A 23,612-nucleotide genomic window follows, 5' to 3' on the forward strand; every position below is an offset into this window, starting at 1 on the left:
CGAAGAAGGAAAGGGTAGAAACAGAGAGGGAACATTTAGTAAAAGAAATTGGAAGAAACACAGCAAAGCACAGACAGATACGCCGGCTAACCTGATCTCCTTCTCCTGCAGTGTTTGCTGCGATGCGCGTCTGATTCCTTCCCAGCGCTCTCGGTCTTTGTTGCTACACGCAGGTGAAGGGACAAACTGATGCACCTTGGGAGCCACGGTGCCGCGGCGAGCTTTCCTGGAAGCCAAGTCATCTTTGCGGACGTCCGGAACCTTCCGAACTTCCGCCTCCTCTTCCCCGTCGGAGGGGGAGTCCCAGGCAGATTTCTGAGAGCTCAAAAAGTCATTTTCGCAGCGGAGGATGATGTTTGGTGAAGGAGACCTCACCTCAGGTTCTTCCATTATGGGGGCGCTGTGGTTGGCGTGGCAAGGCAATTTCAGAGGTCATTAAAAAAACTCCATTGTAGCAGAGGTAGAGTGACGTGCAAAGTTCAGATTTGACGTGCGTCCACTGAAATACCATTCGCAAGGTCACATTGATTAGTCATGGTTCACAGGCAACACACAACACAATCACTGTGCGCTTTTTAGACACCAGCCAGGAAGCAAATCCTTAACAATTGAAACCTTTGTTACAACAGGAATAATTGTTATAATTCAAATCAACCTCTCTCATTCATAAATCACAGCAAAGGAGCAAGCAGTTAGTCGGATCTGAATGCCAGCACATAACACTCATTATTAATAAGCCAGATTGCTGCTTGCGGCCAAAGGTCAACCCACTGTGAATAGTGCACCAGAAAACAACCCGCAAACCAAATTACCATCATAACGATCCGTTAGTGAACACGACCAGAACTGTCAAAACCACAGCAACATCAGCGGCATCAGCAGCCCTTCTCATGCCTCTGACCTGCTGTAGCGAGCGGCAGCGGGCAGAACTTTGATTCCTGCCTTCTGCAATTTCTGCAGCCTCTTCTGCTCCCACACCTCCTGTGCCACCTTCTCCTCTTCCAGGGTTAGCTTTTCCACATTGTTCTCAGGTGCCCAACTGACAGATTTGGGATTTTTGAGGTGACTGGTGTGCAATGGCAGGGAAAGATTAGGGATGAGTTTACGGTGAGTGTTGATTTGTGTGATTTACAGACTCCTTCGGCTAATTGTTTTTATTTTCCATTACATCATTCTATTATAGAATGAATAGTTTGCATCTGAATTAGGGCCGCACAGTTTATCGAGAATGCATCGTTATTGCAAATGTTGATATCAAGGTATACAGTACGTATCACAAGGACTGCCTGAACTGCAATAAATTATATCCTATTCCACGTGCCATGCATTCACGCTCTGCATGTCAGTATATGTGCTGGTTAAAGACCATGGATTGGAAATATACACTAGCTCTTGGATTATGTGTTAGCCAGCTGGGTTTCACATGAAGGTCAGCAGATTTATCACCACAGACAACACAGACAACTATGCCAATGTCGTAAAGGCCGCACCGAAATCAACAGCTGGGTCAGACTAAATTGATCTGTTTTGTAACAGTTGGCCTAAGGGTAATAATAAGCATAGGCTACTGTCTGGGGTCTATGTTCACAGTGAAATCAAATCAAAAAGTAATTAACAATGTACTGTATTTGTTATCGAAATATTCAACAATGTCATCGGAAAACCCTGAATTTTCCTGATATGGTGCAGCCCTAATCTGAATGATTTATCGCACTCCCATGTTGGGTCATTACCTCCGCTGCTCTCCCTCCTCTGTGTGTGGTTTCCGCCGTGCAGCTGGGATGTAGGAACATGCGTTTGCTCTGTTTGGGAGAAACTGGTTGAAGGGCACGAAGCTCCTGGCATCGCTGCTGGCCGTCCGTCTGGCCAACATGTCATCCTTACGCACATCTGGTTTCCTGTCGGCCTCCGAGTCGCTGCCTCGCCCTGAGAACCAAAGAGCGATGGAGCATAAGAGAGAAAAGAGTGAGGAAGGCTACAAAGTACGTTAAGAACTATTGTTAATTGGTCTCTTGCATAACAAGCTCCGAAAACACTTTACGCTTCTAAAGACTTACAAAAGCTCTTTCTAAGAACGTAAGCAGATAATATTTTCTACGTCATTACCAATTTGTGACTTATCCATTTTAGGTTTCTAGACACTTTGAAGTCTATCTGTTCTGAATTTGTTCTAACACCATATTAAAATTGAAAGGATTTACAGGGTAGTTATGTGTATCTCCAAATGACTGTTTCCATGATCCCATGCTGTTTTACTGAGAAAGTGGTTGTGGTTTTGCCTTTCCCCATGTGTCTTAATTTGCATACAATATTTGAGGGTTTTATTTTGAATCCCCTTGGAAATTAAAGTACTTTTCCAGTGTAATGCTACCACTGTCTTATTTTGGTAGTTTTGCCCATCATTACTATCAAGTTAATTGCTATGTTCATGAATGTGGCGACTTCACTCCGACAGGCAAGAAACAGTGTTCTGTCTTCTTTCAAAAATAATTTATGTGCATCAATCTATGAAGTATTCTGTAAACAGACATAGCGACAGAACAGGACACACTATATTGCCTGTCCATCTAACATGTAAGGTAATAAATAGTTCATAAATATAACTTAATAAGGCACAGTGCATTTTCTTTGAGACCTCTGGGGAATGTAGGGAGTGAAGATATTCTGTCTGGAAAAGTGTTTTTCTTCTCGCCCTGCTGCACACATATTAACTGTCAACATAAAAGACACAAACAGGATGCCTGTGATACTCCCCTACACACACACACACACACACACACACACACACACACACACACACACACACACACACACGTAGACTGATATATGAAAGGCAGGATGTTGACCTCAGACTGTGTTTCCCAGGTCCAAGTCTCTAGCTACTTAGGGCAACAGCTGCTACCTCTGGCACACACACACACACACACACACACCCACACACACACACACACACACACACACACACACACACACACACACACACACACACACACACCACACACACACACCACACACACACAGTGGCTAGGATGTTCAGCTGTTGTCCACCGCTTGCCTGACTGGCCATAACATACCAAGGTTAAAACATGTTTGAGAACAGCAGTCAGACTATTTATGGATGAGCAGTTAAGTGCTGCTGCTTTAAAGATATCAGTCAAAATTTTGGGGAATATTCTCATTTGTTTCCCCCCCCCCCCCCCACAAGTTACATGAGCGTTTTTATATAGGACCTACACTGTCATGTTTGTATGCTATAAGCATGGGGCTAGCTTAGCTTAGCATAAAGACTGGAAAAAGGAGGAAACAGCTAGCGTTTATCAAAACCCACCATCGCTGTTGCCACGATTCACCACATCAGGAGAAGGGCTGTGCTGTGAGCGGGAGCCGAAGGAGTCCAGACTGTCAAAAAATTAGAAGAGAACATTGTAAAATCACATGTTGGACATTAACTCTAATGCAAACAGTCAAACTGGTAAATTCCCCCAAAAATTGCTAAAGTCTTACCGCTGCACAAAACTGGAGACAAACACCACTTCACAAACTACAGGCCTGTTTCACTGCTTCCTCAATTTTCAAATTTTTTAGAAAAACTCTTTGCTGCCAGATTTAATAAATTCATCAATAAACACAATTTACTAACTGACAGCCAATACGGCTTCAGACCCAACCGATCCACTTCATTAGCAGTCATTGAGCTAATTGAAAAGATAACAAATTCCCTGGACCAAAATAATTATGCAGCCGGTGTTTTTATTGATCTCAAAAAAGCATTTGATACCATAAATCATGACAGATTAATCAATAAATTAGAACGGTATGGTATCAGGGGGGTTGTATTAAACTGGCTGAGGAGCTATTTACAGAACAGGCAACAGTTTGTGAAGATGGGTGAACATATGTCATCTTGTTTGGACATTGCCTGTGGGGTCCCCCAGGGGTCAGTATAAGGGCCAATACTTTTTATTCTCTACATTAATGATACATGCAAAACATCAAAGATTTTACAATTTGTGTTATTTGCAGACAACACTAATATTTTTTGTACGGGAGAGGACTTGCAGCAGCTTCTGACAATAGACCATAAGCTCAGCTGGAAACCTCACATAAAACATGTTAAATCTAAACTGTCACAAAGCATCTTAGTCCTGTGTAAAGCAAAGCATATATTGGATAAAAAATCATTGCATATTCTTTACTGCTCAATGATCTTACCTTATTTAAATTACTGTGTGGAGGTCTGGGGGACCACTTACAAAAGCTCACTGCTACCATTAGTCACAATACAAAAACGAGCCATAAGAATAATCAATAAAGCTGGATATTATGATCACACCAACCTCCTGTTTTTACATTCCCGGATCATAAAGTTCAATGACCTGGTTGAATATCAAGTTGCACAAATCATGTTCAAAGCTAGAAATAAACTGCTACCAGGTAACATTCAAACACTTTTTTTTGACAGGGAGGGGGGTTACAATTTGAGGGAACAGTTAAACTTTAAGACACTGGCTGTACGCATGACTTTAAAATGTCATTGCATCTCAGTTGGGGGTGTGAAACTGTGGAATGGGATGAGCATGGAGCTAAAGCAATGTCCAAACATGATCCAGTTTAAAAAAAGGTTCAAAGCAATGATTTTCAAAAGGTACAGGGATGAGGGAGAGAAGTAAGAAGGAAATTATAAAAAAAAAAATAATAATAATATAATAATAATATAATAATAATATATATATATTGGTTGTATTGATATATATGGATATATATACTGATTGTATAGATATGTATGTAGATATGGATATATTGATTGTATATAAATATAGATATATGCATTGTATAAATATATAAAATATAAAAAATCATAGTATATTAAGTTGTATGTATTTGTATTTGTATGTATAGATCGTAAATGTCAAATATAGTATTGCCAATTGTATAAATAGATTGTATAGAGATTATATGGAATACAAGAAGCAAATATAATAAATATTTTTATTTATTTTACTATGTAAAAGGGGTAGGATTAAATAAGTGTATACTTCTTCCTGTTTTCTTTTTTCTTTTTGTGAAGTCATTTAAACATACATTTTGTTTATTGTATTTTTATGCTTTTCATTTTGTTTTGTATTGTTTTTGATATGTCTGAAAAAATAAATAAAAATAAAAATCAATGGGCCAGTTTAAAAAGGTTGAATTTCTTTCCTCAAAGTTTCTTAATCGATATGGTGTGCGCTCCACATATTTGGTTATGGGTGTGTGTGTGTGTGTGTGTGTGTGTGTGTGTGTGTGTGTGTGTGTGTGTGTGTGTGTGTGTGTGTGTGTGTGTGTGTGTGTGTTGACAGACATCTCTCACCTGTCTAGGGAGTTGTCGCGAGTGTGTCTTGGTGGAGAGAGGGAGTCACTCCTCTCAGAATCCCAGCAGTCGTAGCCACTGTCTCTAACACCGCGCCTCTGTGGACTGTCCCCTGATTCATCACTCTCCTACAAACACACCAATGCACACAAAAAAACATGAGCCATCAGGATAATAGGTGGAGATGTTTGGAATTATTTTTCCAGAGAGCATATTGATTCATTCATAGAGCATATATTCAAGAGCATGACCTTTCGATTTCAGAGCAGATTTAGATTTTGTTATTCTTCCCCTCAAACTTCGCCCTTGCACTCAAATAGCTCCGTGCTTGCTCTACTATTTACTCTGCTTTTGCTCAAACTGTATGCTTGCGCTTTTGAATAAAGTCGGTAAAATAACTCCATAGAGGAGTCCATATTGATGGCAAGATGCATGAAGAAGCTCATTATGAGACAATGCACTGAATAAGGAATGGATTGGAAAGAAGCAAAATCAACCAAGAAGAAAGAAAAGTGAGAATGTGTTTGCTCATTGTCTTGTGAATAAAACCAAACAGCAAAACAAACGTATTTAAATAGTCCTTCCTAATAATCCAATGGCTGTGCAGAGGCCATCTCATATCCTGTTTCTCCCTGAAATAGGAGTAGCTGTGGTGCAACCAAAACAAAGTTGTGTTTTCCTCCTGTCTCGTGTGTCTCCTGCACCCCCAACAAAGACAGGAAACTAACAAATCCATCCCCCACACCTCCTCCATGTCGCTGTCTTTCAGTCTGCCTCCCTGTCCTCCCCCTCAAAGCTCTGTCCTATTCACTGTGTGAAAGGGGCTTGTGTTCACTCACCACCTTCATCTGAGCAAGAAGCCCTTCGAACTCCTTGAGGTTGAGAGTCGGCCCGCTGTAGGAGGCGCAGCTGCTGGCAGCTTTCCCAAGCCAGAAGACTGTGTTCAGCACCTAATAGACATGGATATGAGGGTTTGGTGGATATTCATACGTGCTTAATGTGCTGACATAAAGGGAGAAAAAGTGGAATAATTACTCACATTTTTCAGTTTACGGTTGCAGTCAGAATCCCTAATGAGAGAGAAGTTAGTTAGTGTCATGTGATCCTACCCTTAAAGGTGGAGTCAGCGATTCTGGAGAAAGCTTGTTGTCAAAATAACTTTTTGCCTAAATCAGTGAATATCTCCTCGTGATCCGCTACCTGTCCGTACTGTTTGTGTGCTGAAAAAAATCTGGTGTTAATACACAGCTCAGGCTCTGTAAACGGTCATATAAATAAAGGGGCTTAGACAGACCAATCTTAGCTAGCAACAATGATATTGTTGGCCTTGATAAGTATTTGGTTTCAACATCTATTTAAATATTGACCGGCTTAATGTAACACTACAGTACTAATAAAAAATGTATTACATGCTACCTGTATTTTTCATAGTGATACACTTAGCCTTTATCTATAGCATTGTTGCTAGCTACGATGGGTCGGTCCAACCACTTTGTTTACATTCCCATTTACAGAGCCTAGGCTGTGTATTAAGGCCAGATTTATTTTTGCACACACACAGCACGGACAGGTTGCGTATCGTGAGGAGATATTCACTGATTTTGACAACGGGTGTTCCACATAATCGCTGACTCCACCTTTTAAACGGACATAAAACAGGAATAAAAAGCCACACACGCGTATTTACTTGAGGTTAGCTCGTGTGGAAGTGTCCTGCAAATCCCCGGGGTCAAACAGCTGGGAGCCCCTCAGGCCCAGCTCCTCACAGCCCCGCAGGAAGACAGACAGGTTGTCCTATGGAAGAGACAGCAGGGGAGCGCAGACACACAGTGTATCACTTGGCTGAACAGAGTGCTTTATACGGTGCTGAGTGGCACACCGGAGAGAGTGTCTGCTTACCAGTCCCGCAATGGGGGTTGGCAGTCTGTTGATCTTCTTGACCAGCCCTGGTTTGATTGCACTCAGCAGCCTGTGTGGAGGAGGGAGGCAGAAGCAGAGATTTATTGAGTCTTAAAGGAGGTTATGTTTGTATGTATGTTGTTGTTGTTGCTACTTCAGACATCAGAAACTGGGTGGGAGGGATATCACGATGGCTTACTCGCATAACAGGATGCCGTTCTCCAACCCGCCGCGGAAGCCCTTGTCTCCAAAGCTTTTCCCTGTTACGGCCTGGGGAAGCAGGGCAGGGAGGGAGAGATGTTAAAGCAGATATAGGGGGAAGCCTTTAAATTGCGTTTTTATGTCCAAACCAACAGACCAAAATCCAAATATGTTTAGTTCCCAATGATACAAAGCGAAGACAAAAATCAAATCTTCACAATGAGTTTGATATGATATATGACTTAAATAAATGATAGTGATAATCATATAATTGTTGATTTTCTGTCTAATTGCAACAATTGGGATGGAATTGTTTCTCAAAGACTAAAAAGCAAAAATATAACTTGTTCATATTCTTCTTTGTAAAGATGCACTGATCCAAAACAACTGATCAGTATTGGTGCCAATTGACAATATAGGGTTCGACTTCAGTTACTGTGTCCTCATTTTACCTTTCATTAAAATGTTATCAATGTTAAATCAGTGAGAAAAGAGCACTGCTATCTATCTTACTGGTGGTCTGGCATAAACCAGATCATTTTTAAGTCATCAAGGAATGTTTTCCTTGTATCTTAGAAGAATGTTTGAATTTATGCATCAACATGGTAGGTAATCTAAGAGCCTCAAGGTCCTTCACAATTGGTACGTTTTATTTCTGTGGGTGTCCGAGGCTGAAGATTAGACGGGCCTTGATGGAGTACCACCCTGATAGTACTGACGAGTAAGCAACTTTGACCCAAAGTTTCCCTACTTGTAATCTCTCTCTGGTGGCGTGATTACATGTGATTCAAAATGATGTGGGATATACTGTATATAACTGAGTGAATGTAATGTTACTGTAAGCTTTTGGTAGATGACTAAGCTCATGTGAACATGCTATGCCAAATACCTCTGATAATATAGAATTTTCCATTAAACATTGAAATATTTCCTTATTTCATCAAAGTAAAGATTGGTTTAAATAGGTTTTCCACAGCACAATGACTTGAGTTGTCAGTCAGAAGAGAAACATTTAGATAGTTGCATACCTCTGTCATGTGTCGATCTTGTTTTGGTACTTTAAATCTTATAGTGAAGTAATATACAACAGAACAGATGATAAAATCCGGCTGAACAAATAACAGACAGCATTAAGGAGAAAAAAACGACATGCAGTGGAGACCGACTACTCATGATAGATTGATGCAACGATTTAAAATCCATTATATCATTATGCAACACATACCACATTGGATCACATTAGATGCAGCTACAGTGAAATCCACTCTGAAGAAAACACGATCTAACTGTGAACCTTTATTTGAGGTTGATGACTATAATATCCCCTATTATTGGCCAATACTGCTGTTTTTATTTGTGTCTTATAAAATACTGTATATTGTGTAGATATTAATACACAAAGTTTATTATGATCTATTGATCAACAAAGCATGAATATTTTAGCTCATTGAAGCCCCTTAAATGTAAAGATTTACTATTTGTATCTGTTTTATGACGCTGTAAATTGAATATACAGGGTATATACTATTTTACTTGATATTTCAAAGGAGTAGTACTTTAAAAATAATCAATAAATTAATCAATGCATCTCACAGTCATTAATAGATTAATATAATTCACAAAAGCTCTTAAAGTCTGTTGAATTGTGCCCCACTGGGTCCCTGACAGAGCAACCTGCTGCTGCACAGTTCACCCTTCCCCCAACAGTTTGCTTCAGTAGAAACCAAATTAGAGTGCGGCCAAGCCAATGACACACTCCTCTGTCTGTGTCCTCATTCCTAATTTTCCCAAAATGCGGCCACACGCACGTCCCTGATTTAGCCTTAGCCTGAGTGAGCCGCGATGATAACCTCAATCCACTAACTAACCAAGACTCCAGTTTGCACTGTCTATCCTGTGCAGGCAGGAGAGGAGGGAATCAGGAAGAGTGATGTACTAACTACCACATCATCAACCCCCCCCCCCCCCACACACACACAGAGACAGACACACACACACTGCTTTCTGGAGCTGTTGCGTAACGAGCAGCCAAAGATAAATAGAAAAGAAAAGAGGTTTGACTGCTTAAACTTCAACTAATCCAGATTAGTGCAGATTATTATTGGCTCCCACACTGTTAATTACAGGCACACACACTCTCTCTGTCTCTATGGTTCATTCCCAGTCTGTTTCTACTCATATACATCTATCCTCCCAAGGGTCTACATACTTTGATGACATTTAAACTTCTAACACAAAATATCCCTTTGCTGTTCTTCATCTGTTCTTTGTCTACTCTTTCTGTCTGGTGATATTTATGATTTATTTATTTGTTATGTACAGCTCTGATGCACATGTACCATATGTATGAGAGGAATACATACACATACACACACACACACACACACACACACACACACACACACACACACACACACACACACACACAGTGCATCTGGAGCTATGAAACCAGCCTATTGTTTTTTTGTTATATAAGTGATGACCAGATGTTTCCCATTGGCATCTGTCTTTTTCTTGTCTTTCATGATCATTCCGTTGTTACACACACACACACACACACACACACACAAACACACACGCACACAAACACACACACACGCCGGCGCACTTCATGTTTATTAAGGTTTGACTCGAGGTCTTTGAAACATTTACAGCGTGGACATGCATAATTTACCAGCCAACGAGAGGGCTGTATTGAGGAAGAGCAGGACAACTGAGGTTTGGGTAGATTGTGTGTGTTTGTGCTACAAAAACCAAACCAAGGCCCTTGGTGATATTTCAGCGCCAGCAACAGTAATTTGACCCCTCCCTCGTTGCCTCTGCTCATGGTGGATCGCTCTGCTCAGTTTGTATGAATGGCAGCAGCAGCTACCATTTAAACTGTGAGGTGAAATTTTGTGTGTGTGTGTGTGTGTGTGTGTGTGTGTGTGTGCGTGCATGTGTCTGTGTGTGTGTGTTTGTAGGGGGGTTAATAACAACTGTAAAACGATGGAAAGAGAGGCTGGAAATCAGAGGGCAGAAAAACATAAATTATATTGTTCATCAAGTTATTGATTTAATTCCTAATATGCACATCATGTTCTGTAGTGAATTGAGCAACTAAAAGCAGACTGAGACTAAAAGTGGGAATAATATGAGGCCATACGCATGACATTTTTATGCCTCTGTGCCAGTGATAGCTGACCGCCGAAGGCATTATGTACTGGGGTTGGCCGTCTGGGCCAAGTTTGCACAAATGTCAACTTTTTTGAAAGTTTTTTTTGGCCTTTTTGTTTGATTAAGACATTTTGGAGGAATTGGGGTAGAGAGGGGGATGACATGCAGAGAAAGACCCGGGCCGGACTCAAACTCGAACTCTGATCCACTGCGGTGAGGACTGAGACTTAGGGGGGGCCTAATGTCAACTTTGAATCAAGGATAACTGATTAGATTTTGGATGTCAAAGGTCAAGGTTACTGTGACCTCAGATCTTGTGAGCAAAACATTTCAAGAATGCATTGAGGGACTTTTGTCAAATTTAGCACAAACTTACACTTGGACTCCAGGGTGAGATTAAAGGTTACTGCGACCTTACATATTGTAAGGTGTGGTTTATTCATACGAATGATGTAAAAGTGATACATCTACCAGTTTAGGATTGTAACGGTTAAAAGAAAAAAAAAGCTTCTATGGCTTCAGCGAGCCCTCCCCCTCACTATGGGTCTTTTTAATGGGCACTATCCACGCCCCAGGCAATGATGGAGGGGACCTACACCCTCCTTATACAGAAAGACTGGGGAGAAAAATACTCCATGAAATAGGATTATTACTGACAGGAAATGAACACTGATAGAGATTGGTTTTTCTTTTGAGTCTAACATCAAACCCCTGTGTAATAAACTGTACCTGCGTATCTGTCTCTGTTAGCTGACCTCATTTTTGCCCTCGTATTCTTGTTCTCCACTTCTGTTTGTTAAATTTCAATTACAATAATGCTGCTGCAGCATCACATGCTTATCATGGGGCATTCAGGCAATCTCCTGAGTTGAAACTATGGTTGAACCTTCATTAGGACAAATTGACCAAGGTCATACATCATTTCAGAGGGCATCTTGATTTGGATAAGGAAATAGAGTTGCAACTCATGGGAAACTCATTTTAAAAATGTGACATGGTAGACCAAATGGCTAGTGGAATCTTTAGGGGGTCTGGAAGGTTAAAGCCACAGTGTGATGCACAGACCGAGAGAGGCTGGTGTTTGGATCTGTTGTGTTGCAAAAGCAGTTCTTCATATTATTATCATCATCATCATGTGCTGTATGCTCTGTTCTCTGCACACTTATGACCATGTGACATTAAAGAGAAGATCATAAAGAGGAAAAACTAAGAGGGAAAGCTAGTGTAATGACGTCATAATCCAGACCGAGGACGGAGGAGTTTGATCGGGATCAGATTAATTAACTAGTCACTAGCCGAGACTAGTCAACATCAGACTCTTTATCTGCTGACAATTGGTATCAATATGAGGAACAAAAGCACTTATTTTCTAAAATTCCAGCCACTTTAATTGTACAGCACATATTTATAAAATTCCTTAGATCACATTCAAATAAATTATGAATACGATTAAATGTTATCTATAGTAACATATAATTTTACCTCTGAATTCAACCTCTGAACTTTTTGCGTAATTCAAGTATATTTATGTACAAAATAATGTTGCCACACTTTTACTCTAGCAATTGCATGTGTTTGAGACTTTGAGTGTACTACAGCAGTATTTGATGCATGGAAAAATCCATGAAGCCCCGCTCTCACACTCTCTCTCTCGTGCAGACACAGCTGGCTGTCTGGGACCTTTGGAGTTAATCTGCCTAGGACAGCTGTGACATCTGGCGCACACACACACACAGTTGTTCCGTCACATGCATTCTTTCCCTTATTCCTTGTGACAGACCCTAACTCTATGTACTGTACGCCACTGACAGGCTGACAACAAAGGTTAACTCCTGTCACTAAAGTTGTCTCTGTTTCCTTAAGTCTGTACCACTTTAACCTGCTCAATGTCACATCCAACTGCTTTAAAGCCCCTTAGCACAGTGTGTTTCGGCTCTGAGACGGTCTAGTCCAACCTTGTCTCGTCTATAAACAGACAGAATGGTCTCGTTTGTGCCAGTCTAATTTCCTGCTGGGGTAATGTGGTGATATATAGCCCACTTGCTCTACTGCCCGCCCTGGATACAGTGACACCTGAGAGCCTGCCCATGTTATGTTCCCATAGTGACCACTGTCACCCAACCAGGGCGTGTCCAAGGAGTGTGTGAGCAGTTTCATGCATAGCTGATTGGCATGTGTGTGTGTGTGTGTGTGTGTGTGTGTGTGTGTGCATAAGCTTTGCATACTCTTACAGACAAGGCAAACACACACAGACTGAATATGCTGCATGGAGCATAGGGTCGTGGTGTCAATCATCTCCACCTGTGAGGGTGTGTAAATACACCACTAGAAATAGAGGCAGCATGACCGGTCTGAAAATAACTAGAGAATTAGTAGACAGGAAGACGACAAAGCAACACAGAGCAAACAGACTGCAGGAGAGATTAAGAGAGGACAGTAGCCTAGACTCGACTGCTTGTGCTCACTACTGATGTTAAAAAGCAACCAAAATGTGTCCACTGACAACCATCAGTGAGTGAAAATGCATGCTGAGTGCAATGAAGCACATTCTGTTATAAGAAGGTTGTGAGTCTTAAAGTGTGAGAATAATTGAAGCCCTTTCTGATGATAACTTAATTCAGCAAAACTGTAATATCTTTGGTCATCATTTTGTTGTTATATAATGAAAGGCACAAGGGCAGGATAACAATGCAAGTTTTGGTCAGAAAATTATCATTGCATATTGATATCCCTAAGGTCACCTGAATAGGTCATCACTCACCACAGAAATAGATGTTTTCATATATATATTTTTTTGTAGGCCTGTCGCCTATGTAGGACCCAGACCCGCAGATCTAAACTAGGTGAAAGAGAGAGAGGAATGATCTACTTTGCAGCCTCTGAAAGTCTGAATGTTATCTTGGAGGAAAGATGCTGCCATAGGCGACAGAGAAAACGTTTTGAAACAGTTTAAAGAGGAAAAGTATGCAGTTGGTGACTTCAGCTTCCCTGTTCTATTAATCATTTTAATAATGTATCCAACCAGCATTTTTACAAACTGGGTGGATGGATCACAAACTTGATTTCAGTCTTATCTGAATCAGTCCACTTTAGTGGGTTGTTTGGTGGAAGGCTAAACATTACAAGCCCAAAGTAAAGGCCTAAACTTAATGTTGTTTAAGGCCTACTTCAAAACATTGGCAGGTAGGCTAGCTATAGACTACTAAAGCAGGGATAAATAGGCTATGCGACTCTGCGAGAAGAAAAAAATAGGTCATAATGCTGAAACTCCGCGGGCGGATCATGATTCACCACTCAGGCTTATGAACAGAGGCGTTTTTGGCCAGATGATGGTTGAAGAGGCGATGCAGCCAGCCACAGACGATAATCTCAGGCGATGCCACCATCAACTGCTGCTGTTACATAGCATCTCGTGCGTGAATGCTGGCCTGGCCCATAGATAGTAAGGGGCCTGGCCCGGTTTCATAACCATGGCAACCGGAATCCCCTCGCGCCTGGAATAAAAGGGGCGTTCCTCTACGTCTACGACACGACACGAAAAACAACGGAAAATAAAGAATTGGCTACTTTAAGGGATTTCGCCTATTTTGTACATGTCGTTTAGCCGATGTATTGGTTGGTGGCGGTGTTAAAAGTATCCACGGTGGTTTCCTGTGAGTTAAATTGAATTATAAGGCTCACATGTGTGAAAAGTTTTGACACGCACAGTCGCCTACACGAGCAGGAGAGCCGTTGTCCCAGCAGACTGTAACCCGACACCGCATAGTCCCCCACAACAGGTGACGGTGCACCGGTGCTGTAGAGCTGCTAGCCTATGTATTTATATCCCTGGTGGTTACGACAGTATGACCCGTTGCTGTTCCCGCTGTGTAGCAGCAGCAGCAGCAGGCCCCCCTGAGCCACTTTGGACGGTCACTCAATAGGTCCATGCATCTATTAGCCTACATGTCTATGGTCCATGTCTTACCTCTATCCATTTCTGCGCTTCCAGACAGGCAGGTTCGGGATGGTTCGGCTCAGACCGCTCCGGGTCGTCCCGCGGTGTTGCATTCGGGCCATCTGGACCTGCTGCGGGGCTAGCCATCTCTGGACAGGCCGCTTAACGACGACCAGGGACGTGATATGTGACGGGATAGATGTGTGTTGTGATGTCGCTCCCCCCTCGCTCTGTCTGTCCGTTATCCTCCTCCCTCTCTACAGCCACCGACCCGCAACTCCAACAGTCAGAGCGTTGCGTAGTAGCCCCTCTCGTGCTCCTGCGCGAGTCCTGCTCACACTGTATGCAGCACGGAGACAGATAAACAAGGGCTCTCGCGACCCCGATTCCGCAGCACGAAATAAGCACTAAAAATAACGATTCTTCTTCAACGCCGCTGAAACTGCGCGAGGTTGACGCTGCTGTCCTATCAGCATCGGTGCCGCGCAATTTAAGAGACGTGAACGCGCAGGCAGGAATCTATGCGGTGGGAGGTCGAGAGAGATACACATGAGAGAGACAGAGAGAGAGAGACATATGGGGGGATTGCAAGAAATGTCCCGTTATTTCACAGGTTTCATACGTCAGCTGAAAGCAACTGTTTTGCTTCCTGCTTACCTGAGCAATAGGAATACCAGGCTACTGGCTTCAAAATAGAGCAAGAAAACAAACATTTACATAAGGTTAAGGGGGCCATATATATGCAAAGATACCATAGACATGTTTCACATTTTTTATTTAATGAATTATGTAGATTTAGACTAGGTCTAAATGACATTTTAAATCTGTCTCCAAATGTCTGGATACCCAACCAGGCAAAACAAACGACTACCCTTGGGCCCTCAGACAGTCAGGAGTCCCAAAAGCCCCTGGTCTAAGTTTAATATGCAACATCATGACACAATATAAATTGAATTTTTATTGTTTATTCAAAAAGGTCCCTGCGGCAATGAGTTGTAATACATGAATTAATTTTTATTTTAAATTTCAGTCTATAATAATGGAATCAGCCTTAAATATGAATGTGTTTTTAATGTTTACTGACCCAACTACCACAGTCCTGCTTGTACGTTGCTACAAATAAGTGTGCCCCATTTTTTAACTTGACAGCTTCATACATTTTTTTATAATGCCATTGAGTACAACACAACACAAAATCAATAGCCCATAAACTCAAACTACGGTATATTTCATACACTGACTAAAGAGTGGTTGGCAGTCATCAGTACTGTTGTAAGTAACAACAAGTGCTGTTGATAAGAGGTGCTTACACAGTGGGGTTGATAGCTCCTGCCCTGTAGTATTGGATGCAAATGAGACCCTTTCATACAGCAGGTCAAACCTTTTTTTCCTCCCACAACTCTTTCTTAACATTAAGATATTTGGCCTGTATGTATAATGACTTCACCTGGTTTCAAAGTAATGATGGCAAATATTAGCTTCAGAGCGTACTGTTTTTACAATTTTATGGTCTTTATAAAAACAGAGTCTTGTTATTCATATATCACACTGTGCCTGCTCTTTTGCAACACAGAGCAAGGTTTAGGGTCGGTATCCACAGTGATGAGTCGACTAAACAGAAAATCGACATCTCTCCCGTTTCAGCACTATTCCTGAAATGCAGCCGACAGCAGTCAGAATGAGCCCCAAGCTGTGAGGGCCTCAGGACATTAACCGCTTCATCACCTCATGTGACAAAAGTATGAATGGGTGTCAGCTAAAATGCAGACTGGTGGCAGGGGGGAGGGCAAGAAAATGATACAGATAATTGGGGTTTAAAGCACAAGTTTGAAAGGTTTAGGGTGGTGGCTAACAATAATTTTCATTATCAGATTATCTGCAAAGTATTTTATTGATTAATTCAATGTAAGAAGAAAAAAAAAAAAAAAAAGGATTTTGGGTTCTATAAGGGGTTGATGTAACAAATCATTGTCATCTTTAAACAAAATGTAACATTCTGTACCCCCGATTACCTGTCGCAAACAAAGCAGTCCCATCTCTCTACTAACAAAAACAAAACACACCACATAAGGTTTTATGGTTGCTTTATTGAATTCCCACAGCTGCATCACAACTACAGCAAGAAAGTATTTGGAAAGTGCAGACAGGTAAACAATTGGTGCAAAGCCTAGACACACAGTACTATCACCCTGCACTGCACGACAACAACCCAACATAGAGTGGCACTTTATTTTGATGTTCTCCATCGTGTTTGCGAGTTTAGTATTTTCCTCTGTCAAACTTGATAATAGTGTCTGTCTAGTTGAACATTTGTGGAATTTGACAGACAGGGCACTCTTTTTAATCAATTTCTGAAAAACATAATTACTGTAAACCATCACTTTCATTCAGCACTTTAAATTCAAAGAAAAACCTCAGTTTTTCAGAGAAATGTCAGAGCGACATGAGAAGACCACTCAAAAGGCTGCGTGCATGCTCCGAACAATGCTTAATTTATTCCTACGAATACATTTGGGCTGTTCTGAGGAATGTCAGATCCTTATAAACTCAACCAGACAGCGGCGCAACTGAAGGCGTTTAGAGAAATAGGCAAAGCATTTCTCCACTCAAGTTCTGCCCTTTTCCTACTCACTCTTCATAATTGGCACAGAAGGCATTGAAGCATCAATCTCGTGTGTTTGACACAGATGCACTGATGATTACATACAAAAAATATGAAAATAAAAAAGACAAAAAACTAACATGCACACAAGGAGTGTTGAGATCTGACCCCAGGTTTACAATTTTCACTGCTAAATGATATCACATGATAAGCTTGTATCTGTTAGTGTCAGCAGAACAAAAGGTTTTGAGTCTGTGCTTGTGTGTATCATGAGCTGAAGAATGCTTTGTTCATGAGATAAGAGTACAGTGTGTGGAAACAGCATGTGCTTTATAATGCATAGTGACTGCAGCTGTATGTGTTCACAAGGTCGTAGTGGGTGCCTGATGATCGTGTTTTGTCATGTGAATACTCCGGGACATTTTGGTTTTTACGATTTGGTTGTGTGTCCTACCGATTATCTAGTTTTGACAGAGAGCCACTGAAGAGAAACGGACCTCGCCTTTCTCCCTCTCCATGAATCCACGGCACACTTTGGCTGCATCCTGGACATGGATGAAATGGAGAAAAAAATAAATATAGGTTTATTCTTAAGAAAATATTTTGATGTGCCTTTACTCAAGAATCATTCAATTTTTTCAAAAGAATTTCCCAAAATATTGTTGAATTCACTGATTTGGGGGGCGCCTTTAGCTCAGTTGGTAAGGCGTCCCCCTCCCGGGCCGGGCCCAGCAGCAGACCCGGGTTCGATTCCCACCCGCGGTCGTTCTCTGCATGTCACTCCCCTCTCTGCCCCATTTCACCTCTGTCTCTCTGCACTATCAATAAAGCATAAAAATGCCCAAAAAATATCTTAAAAAAAAAGAAAAAAAAAAATTCACTGATTTGGTCAAAATGATGAATTGATTATATGAAGTTTATTTTTGCCAATACTGCCCACCCATACCCTTAAGCAGAGGTATTCAACTTCAGAATTAATCTACGTAGGTACCTCCACATTTACATAAAAACTTTTTTTCTTAATGTAATCCTAAAAAAAAGCATCATTAAATGTTGCCATATCAATACTAAAGCATGTAGCACCCTCTGGTGGTTGTTTGAGGTAACAACCTAAAAGACAGTCGAGCACAGATGTGACCCGTCAATTACTTCTGTATAACAAATTGGGACTAAAAGCAATTTGTGTTTCTTGTATCAGTCAACAATCATTGAGCTTTTCCTAGGCAATTTATTAATGTTATTTGAATAAGCAAGATTATCCTACAAGCCTTATTAGTGGCAGTTCAAGTGTAAGGTGAAACATAACTGGCAGCCAACTAGAGCTGCAACGATTAATCGATTCTTAAAATAAAATCACCAACTATTTTGATAATCGATTAATCGTAGAGTAATTTAATAAAAGAATTCCAAATTCTCTGATTTCAGCTTCTCAAATGTGAATATTTTATGGTTTCTTTAATCCTATTACGACGGTAAACTTGTGTTTTGGACATGACAATACATTTGAGGACGTCAACATGGGCTTTGGAAAATTGATCAACATTTTACGGACCAAAACACTAATCGAGAAAATAATCGACAGATTAATCGATTATCAAAATAATCGTTAGTTGCAGCCCTACAGCCAACTACATAGCTTACATTCCAACTATCATTTATTAAGATTTGGATATAATATAAATTGAATAAGACTATTTCAGACATTTATATTTAATTTCCACTTAACCATGTCACAGAGTTTACCAGTGATCCTAAGGTTACCACTTTAAATGGAGATTTGTCAGTGAGCAAGTTTATTGATTGAAGACACCAGGGAACAGCCACTCCCTATTCCAGTTAGATATAATGACTCACAGATCTTATGCACAAAAGAACTCGGATTTCAATTTACCTGGAATAGATAGAAAAATGTTCAAGAAAGCAAAATGTTTTGCCTACCGTTATGAATGAGTCATCTTTGGTAGCTCCGTGCTTCACAGGTCCATTCATTTTCCCATCTTAAAAGACAAAACAATGATAGTTTAGAACATGAAAACACAAACAGGAATCTACATAATGTGTTTAAATGCTTACCAAATTCATACAGTTGTCCATTAACGTTGACAAAGGCAATGAAGTGAAAGTTGATCTTGTCTGGTTCAGGCTGTGAAAGTTCAGATAAGAATTATTAATATTTATAGTAAAGACTGTGATTCAAAAAGGTTTCAGAAAAGACAAACACTGCAAATAGACCTGTGTTTTATGTTCATCTGTTGCATAAAGGGAGTATTAGATGTTTGTCAGTTTAATATTGTGGAGGAGTATCTTACCCTGCACTGGCCCTGCATTGCAACCTCATTGTGAGCCTTGCGGATCGCCTGTAGAGGAAAAAAAATTCAGCATGTCAGTTTAATACTGATCAAATCACATGAACAGATATTTCGGATAGGAAAAGAAAATCTTAGAAAAAGGCTTGGTTAAATTCTGTACTTAAGAATGTACTGAATTTTTAAAGCTGATGTCAAAGTGCCCCTATAAGTGAGAGAGATTTAGTGGTGACTGGTGCCATCAAGTGAGTGAAAAAAAAAAAAAGATGTAGGGCATTTACACACATTTAAACATTTTAGGTTAATTTAAATTTTCTCACTGTACTTTTAGTTTGTTAATTTAAAGAATGGGTTATTCATAGCTTAAATTTAAATAAGAAAGTAACCATATATAGAAGGAATATTTTGGTTGTGAAGCTGGTGCCTTTGATTATTCACTTATAGGCAATGAAATCTCACCGATACCATAAAATCCTCTGATCAGATTCCCAATTCATGTAACAGCTGAATTCTTGAAATTCCATTCCAAAAAAATACACAGCAGCTTTTAATAGTGTCTATGTATCTTACCTCGTTCTTCTCCAGATGTTTGGCACGGTCATCAGCAGACATGTTTGCAGTCTCATCGAGAAACTTCTTCAGGACAGAGCCACTTTCTGAGAGGGCCAAAGGCAGCATCAAGTTAAGAGATAAACGTGCCATTCATTCACATTAAAATATCAAAACAAATGGTAGTGCCATCCTTTTAAAAAAATGCACTGTCTTTACCCACTCCATGATGATTCAGGAAATACTTTTGAAAGTGACACTTTTCTTAAGCAATACATTGGAGAACTAACCCCTTTACTTGCGATAATTTCTAGCTTTAGACTGGTGACAGTTTGGTGTTTTCCCTAAACAGAAAACTACACTAAAATTACTGTATGGGTTGTAATTTGATATGTGAAAGGATGATATGCATCTGCTGAGTCATTAATACTGGCCAACAGCATTATGCTTGTTTTATCGATTAATATTTAGTAATATCAATATTAGTAATTGTATGCTTTTTTAACTTACTATATAGTAACAGTGCTCATTTGAACTAAACTCACCAAATGTTGGTTTGCTTTTGTTGTTGGCCACAGCATGCAGCAGAGCGATGGTGCCACAGGAGTTGCCGCCTGTCTGCTTCAGGAAATACACCTCAGAGTCTCCTGCAACCTTGTCTGCCTGCTGCTTCCTGAAAGACTCATGCTGACACACACACGCACATTTGTATTTACTGCTCCTCCAAGTTAAGGATTTTCTTGATTTCTCCATTTTATATTTGTGAATTAAATACTTGAAGAAATCATCTTTTTGACCTCTGGGATACTGTGATGGACATTTTGTACACTTAGCCTATGTAGGGGAGAGCGGGGCACGTTGATTTTTAGTAGACGTTGCAGCAACAGGGACGTATATTTTTGTAAACACATCTCTCTAGGTGACTCCAACCGACCCATTGGGGCACGTTGGAACACTTTCACACCCACTACATTTGGCATAACTAAAAAATTGGTAAGTGCTAGAAAATAGGAATATCTGCTTGGGCTCCATTTGTAGCCAACTTACATAAACGTGAAGCAAAAATACTATTAAAACTCAGCTTATTTTTGAATAAATAAGCTTTATTAGTTATTACAAAAGTGTTCCAATGTGCACATAACACAAATTTACAGCTCTCTCTCCCCTCTCTTCCCACGCCCTCCCTGCACTTAGTCTCACCCCACCCGACAGCCTGTACCAGTCGGCCGGGCGCCCTGCCCTTCCAGGAAGTAGTCTCCTCCACCACTATTACCTGTTGTGTCAGTGGGAAGAGCAGCATCAAGGCACAGCATTGTTTCGGGACGGCGGTGAGTTGCTCGGCCTCCAGCCCCACCACATCAACAAAGCGACAGCCGTCACCCACGCCTAGGCAGCTCATCAGCTAAAAACAAAAACACATGCAATCAGGGTAAACACCACGAATTAAATGGATGCAAAAAAGCTGAAGGCTTGAGAGGCCACGTGTAGGCTACAGCTAGGACTGATCCCCTCTGATGCTGTTCAAAGATGCTGCGTTGTAGGCTAGGCTATTGGTCCTGTCCGACCACACCCTTTAGCCCAGACAGTGGAGGAGACAGCCCTGGGAAGGATGCTGCCGTTCATTACAACGTGGTAGACGCTTCTCTTGTCTGTTGTCGCATTTGCTTTTTATAATACACAGTAGCTAACACTTTCCTCATTTAACCTAGACAGTTATCAATACCACTAGAAATCGTTGTTGCGATGTGGTGGCGTTTTAATGGTCGTCTTGGTAACGGTTTTAACTGCCTTCATAACTAACAAAAAAAAAAACTTACCTGACACAGTTGAGTCAAACGTAAGCAATGTGCCGCCATTACTAACCTTGTTCAGCATCTGAAACGACATAAACAAGAGACCACAGGTGAGTTTGTTGCCTGTGAAAACATTACGACTCGACAACCAAATTATTTCTCCCCCCTTACCTCGGGGTTTATTTCCATTGGGGTCCACTCCATTTTCTGGCAGTGAGTGTTACGGCGTGACTCCGCAAGTTTAACGTTATCTCGTCCGTGTAAGCGCTGCCGGTTCTCTGCAGCTTTCGGTTGAAGTTACGGAGCGAGTGTACCCGGACTTTATGCTGCCGGTCATACCATTTACCGGGTGACAGGGGGGTGTGCGTTTAGATTAAATATCCGGTGGCACACTTTTTTTAACCGGCCTCCTGAAAATAATCAGCTTGGTTTCACTTTCTAAACGGAGAACTATGAATTAACCTCATACAAAGAGAAATATCATATTGAAAAAAATTAAAAACAAAAAATAATTCAAGGCAAGTCACACCTCTAAATGTGGGATCACTCAGGTCAAACCAAATTCTTTCTAGAAAGAGGAGGGTGACGTAGTCCTAGTAATCACTCCCTATCAACAATGAGTCCAACTAAAATCTAAACAACACATTTTTCTTGATTGTCCACCCTATTGATAAATGCAATGCTCTGCACAACATGGACCAAGTGTTATGGAGTCAGGCCAATGATGTGACATCTTTTTATTCATTCATTTATTTTATGTTGATCGATTTCTGTTTATTGTCTCTTTGGTTGTTTACAGGTCTTCAGTTAATCATTCCTGCTGCTGCTGGGGATGTAAGATAGGCCTACTTTGTACCAGAAATAACTAATTTACCAGAGATTTTACATTACATTACATTTAAGAGAAAATGGAAAAGCTTTCACTTTCTCTCTCTCTCTCTGTCTCTCTCTCTCTCTCTCTGGATCTTGAGCCCTTGATGTGGATCTTGTGCGGAAAGACACCAATATCTTAACTTGTTTATAACTTTTTATATTTGTTGTGTATAATGTATTTCACTTCAGATGCATTATTTATTTATTTATTTTTTGTTTGTGTCTTTCACAAGTTTAATGAAAGTTAAGGCATGCTGCAATTGAAATCGTTGCTGTCTGTTGTCAGATATTTTGATTGGTCCTTCTGTACTGTCTGTATGCTCTGTGCAGTGGCGGCTCCTGACAATAATCTCAGGGGGGGCAATTGTTGCCATGATGGGAAATATGACCCAAAATGAACCTAAATCAGATAGCATATGACAATGTCATATTGCATTTAACTATTTGTTTTTCCTGTTCATCTGGCATAACCACTCTGGCAACATTAGACAAGCATTGCACTGTACAGTATTTTTGGAAATTAAGTTAGTTAATTTCTTGAATAAAATTATTTTAGCTCTAAAATGATTTAATTATCCGGCTGTGGCCATCACAGATAACTTGTCATCTACCAGTGTGCTCCTCAGATAGGCTTCCTTTAAAAGTTAGGAGACAAAAATGGATGCTGGCATAGCATGTGCAACATTAACAGTGCTAATCATCACATTGGTTTGGGTTACTACTGTCTACAGCACTTGGTAGGCGGGTTTATGTCGGACGGTGAAAGCAGCTGTCAGCTAAACGACGATCAACAGCTGATCGCCGTTCAATAGCCGATCAGCTGTTGAACGGCGCTGGCTCGTATATGCAGATTGATGTTTAATGTTTGTTTTACCTTTTCTGAGAGATGATGCATAGGGGTGACACCCAAAGTTATCAATGCGGTCTCTGTGCTGCCATCAGGATG

General features: G+C 40.8%; 2 protein-coding genes across 4 annotated transcripts in view; both read right to left on the reverse strand.

The window, feature by feature from the left end:
• The window catches only part of LOC307252364 (LIM and calponin homology domains-containing protein 1-like), a 28,922-nt gene extending 14,032 nt beyond the window's left edge, over nucleotides 1–14,890 (reverse strand). For all 3 annotated transcript variants that reach the window (XM_080030015.1, XM_080030016.1, XM_080030014.1), the window contains exons 1-9: nucleotides 14,574–14,890; nucleotides 7,449–7,519; nucleotides 7,250–7,319; nucleotides 7,038–7,144; nucleotides 6,390–6,420; nucleotides 6,190–6,300; nucleotides 5,351–5,478; nucleotides 3,329–3,399; nucleotides 1,734–1,926 (exon numbers count right to left, since the gene is read on the reverse strand). In XM_080030015.1, coding sequence (XP_079886141.1) covers nucleotides 1,734–1,926; nucleotides 3,329–3,399; nucleotides 5,351–5,478; nucleotides 6,190–6,300; nucleotides 6,390–6,420; nucleotides 7,038–7,144; nucleotides 7,250–7,319; nucleotides 7,449–7,519; nucleotides 14,574–14,690 — 899 coding nt within the window. In that variant the 5' untranslated portion in view covers nucleotides 14,691–14,890. The remainder of the gene's footprint in view (nucleotides 1–1,733; nucleotides 1,927–3,328; nucleotides 3,400–5,350; nucleotides 5,479–6,189; nucleotides 6,301–6,389; nucleotides 6,421–7,037; nucleotides 7,145–7,249; nucleotides 7,320–7,448; nucleotides 7,520–14,573) is intronic.
• Nucleotides 14,891–16,610: 1,720 nt separating this feature from the next.
• Nucleotides 16,611–22,030, reverse strand: uchl1 (ubiquitin carboxyl-terminal esterase L1 (ubiquitin thiolesterase)). The gene is made up of 9 exons (XM_080030028.1): nucleotides 21,965–22,030; nucleotides 21,818–21,875; nucleotides 21,274–21,402; nucleotides 20,546–20,687; nucleotides 20,022–20,107; nucleotides 19,455–19,502; nucleotides 19,219–19,288; nucleotides 19,084–19,142; nucleotides 16,611–17,690 (listed from the first exon to the last, which is right to left on the reverse strand). Exons 2-9 carry the CDS (start codon nucleotides 21,854–21,856, stop codon nucleotides 17,607–17,609), a joined length of 657 nt encoding a protein of 218 aa, XP_079886154.1. The 5' UTR covers nucleotides 21,857–21,875; nucleotides 21,965–22,030; the 3' UTR covers nucleotides 16,611–17,606.
• Nucleotides 22,031–23,612: the final 1,582 nt, after the last annotated feature.

This window comes from Ammodytes marinus (assembly GCF_949987685.1).
Source record: "Ammodytes marinus genome assembly, chromosome: 6".
In the NCBI taxonomy this organism is placed as follows: domain Eukaryota; kingdom Metazoa; phylum Chordata; class Actinopteri; order Uranoscopiformes; family Ammodytidae; genus Ammodytes; species Ammodytes marinus.

Coding starts and splice junctions, on each gene's coding strand:
- uchl1 (XM_080030028.1), bottom strand. CDS start 21,856: ATGGCGGCACATTGCTTACGTTTGACTCAACTGTGTCAG. Junction 21,403..21,817: donor GTTTGACTCAACTGTGTCAG/GTAAGTTTTTTT, acceptor TTTTGTTTTTAG/CTGATGAGCTGCCTAGGCGT. Junction 19,143..19,218: donor TGGACAACTGTATGAATTTG/GTAAGCATTTAA, acceptor TTGTCTTTTAAG/ATGGGAAAATGAATGGACCT.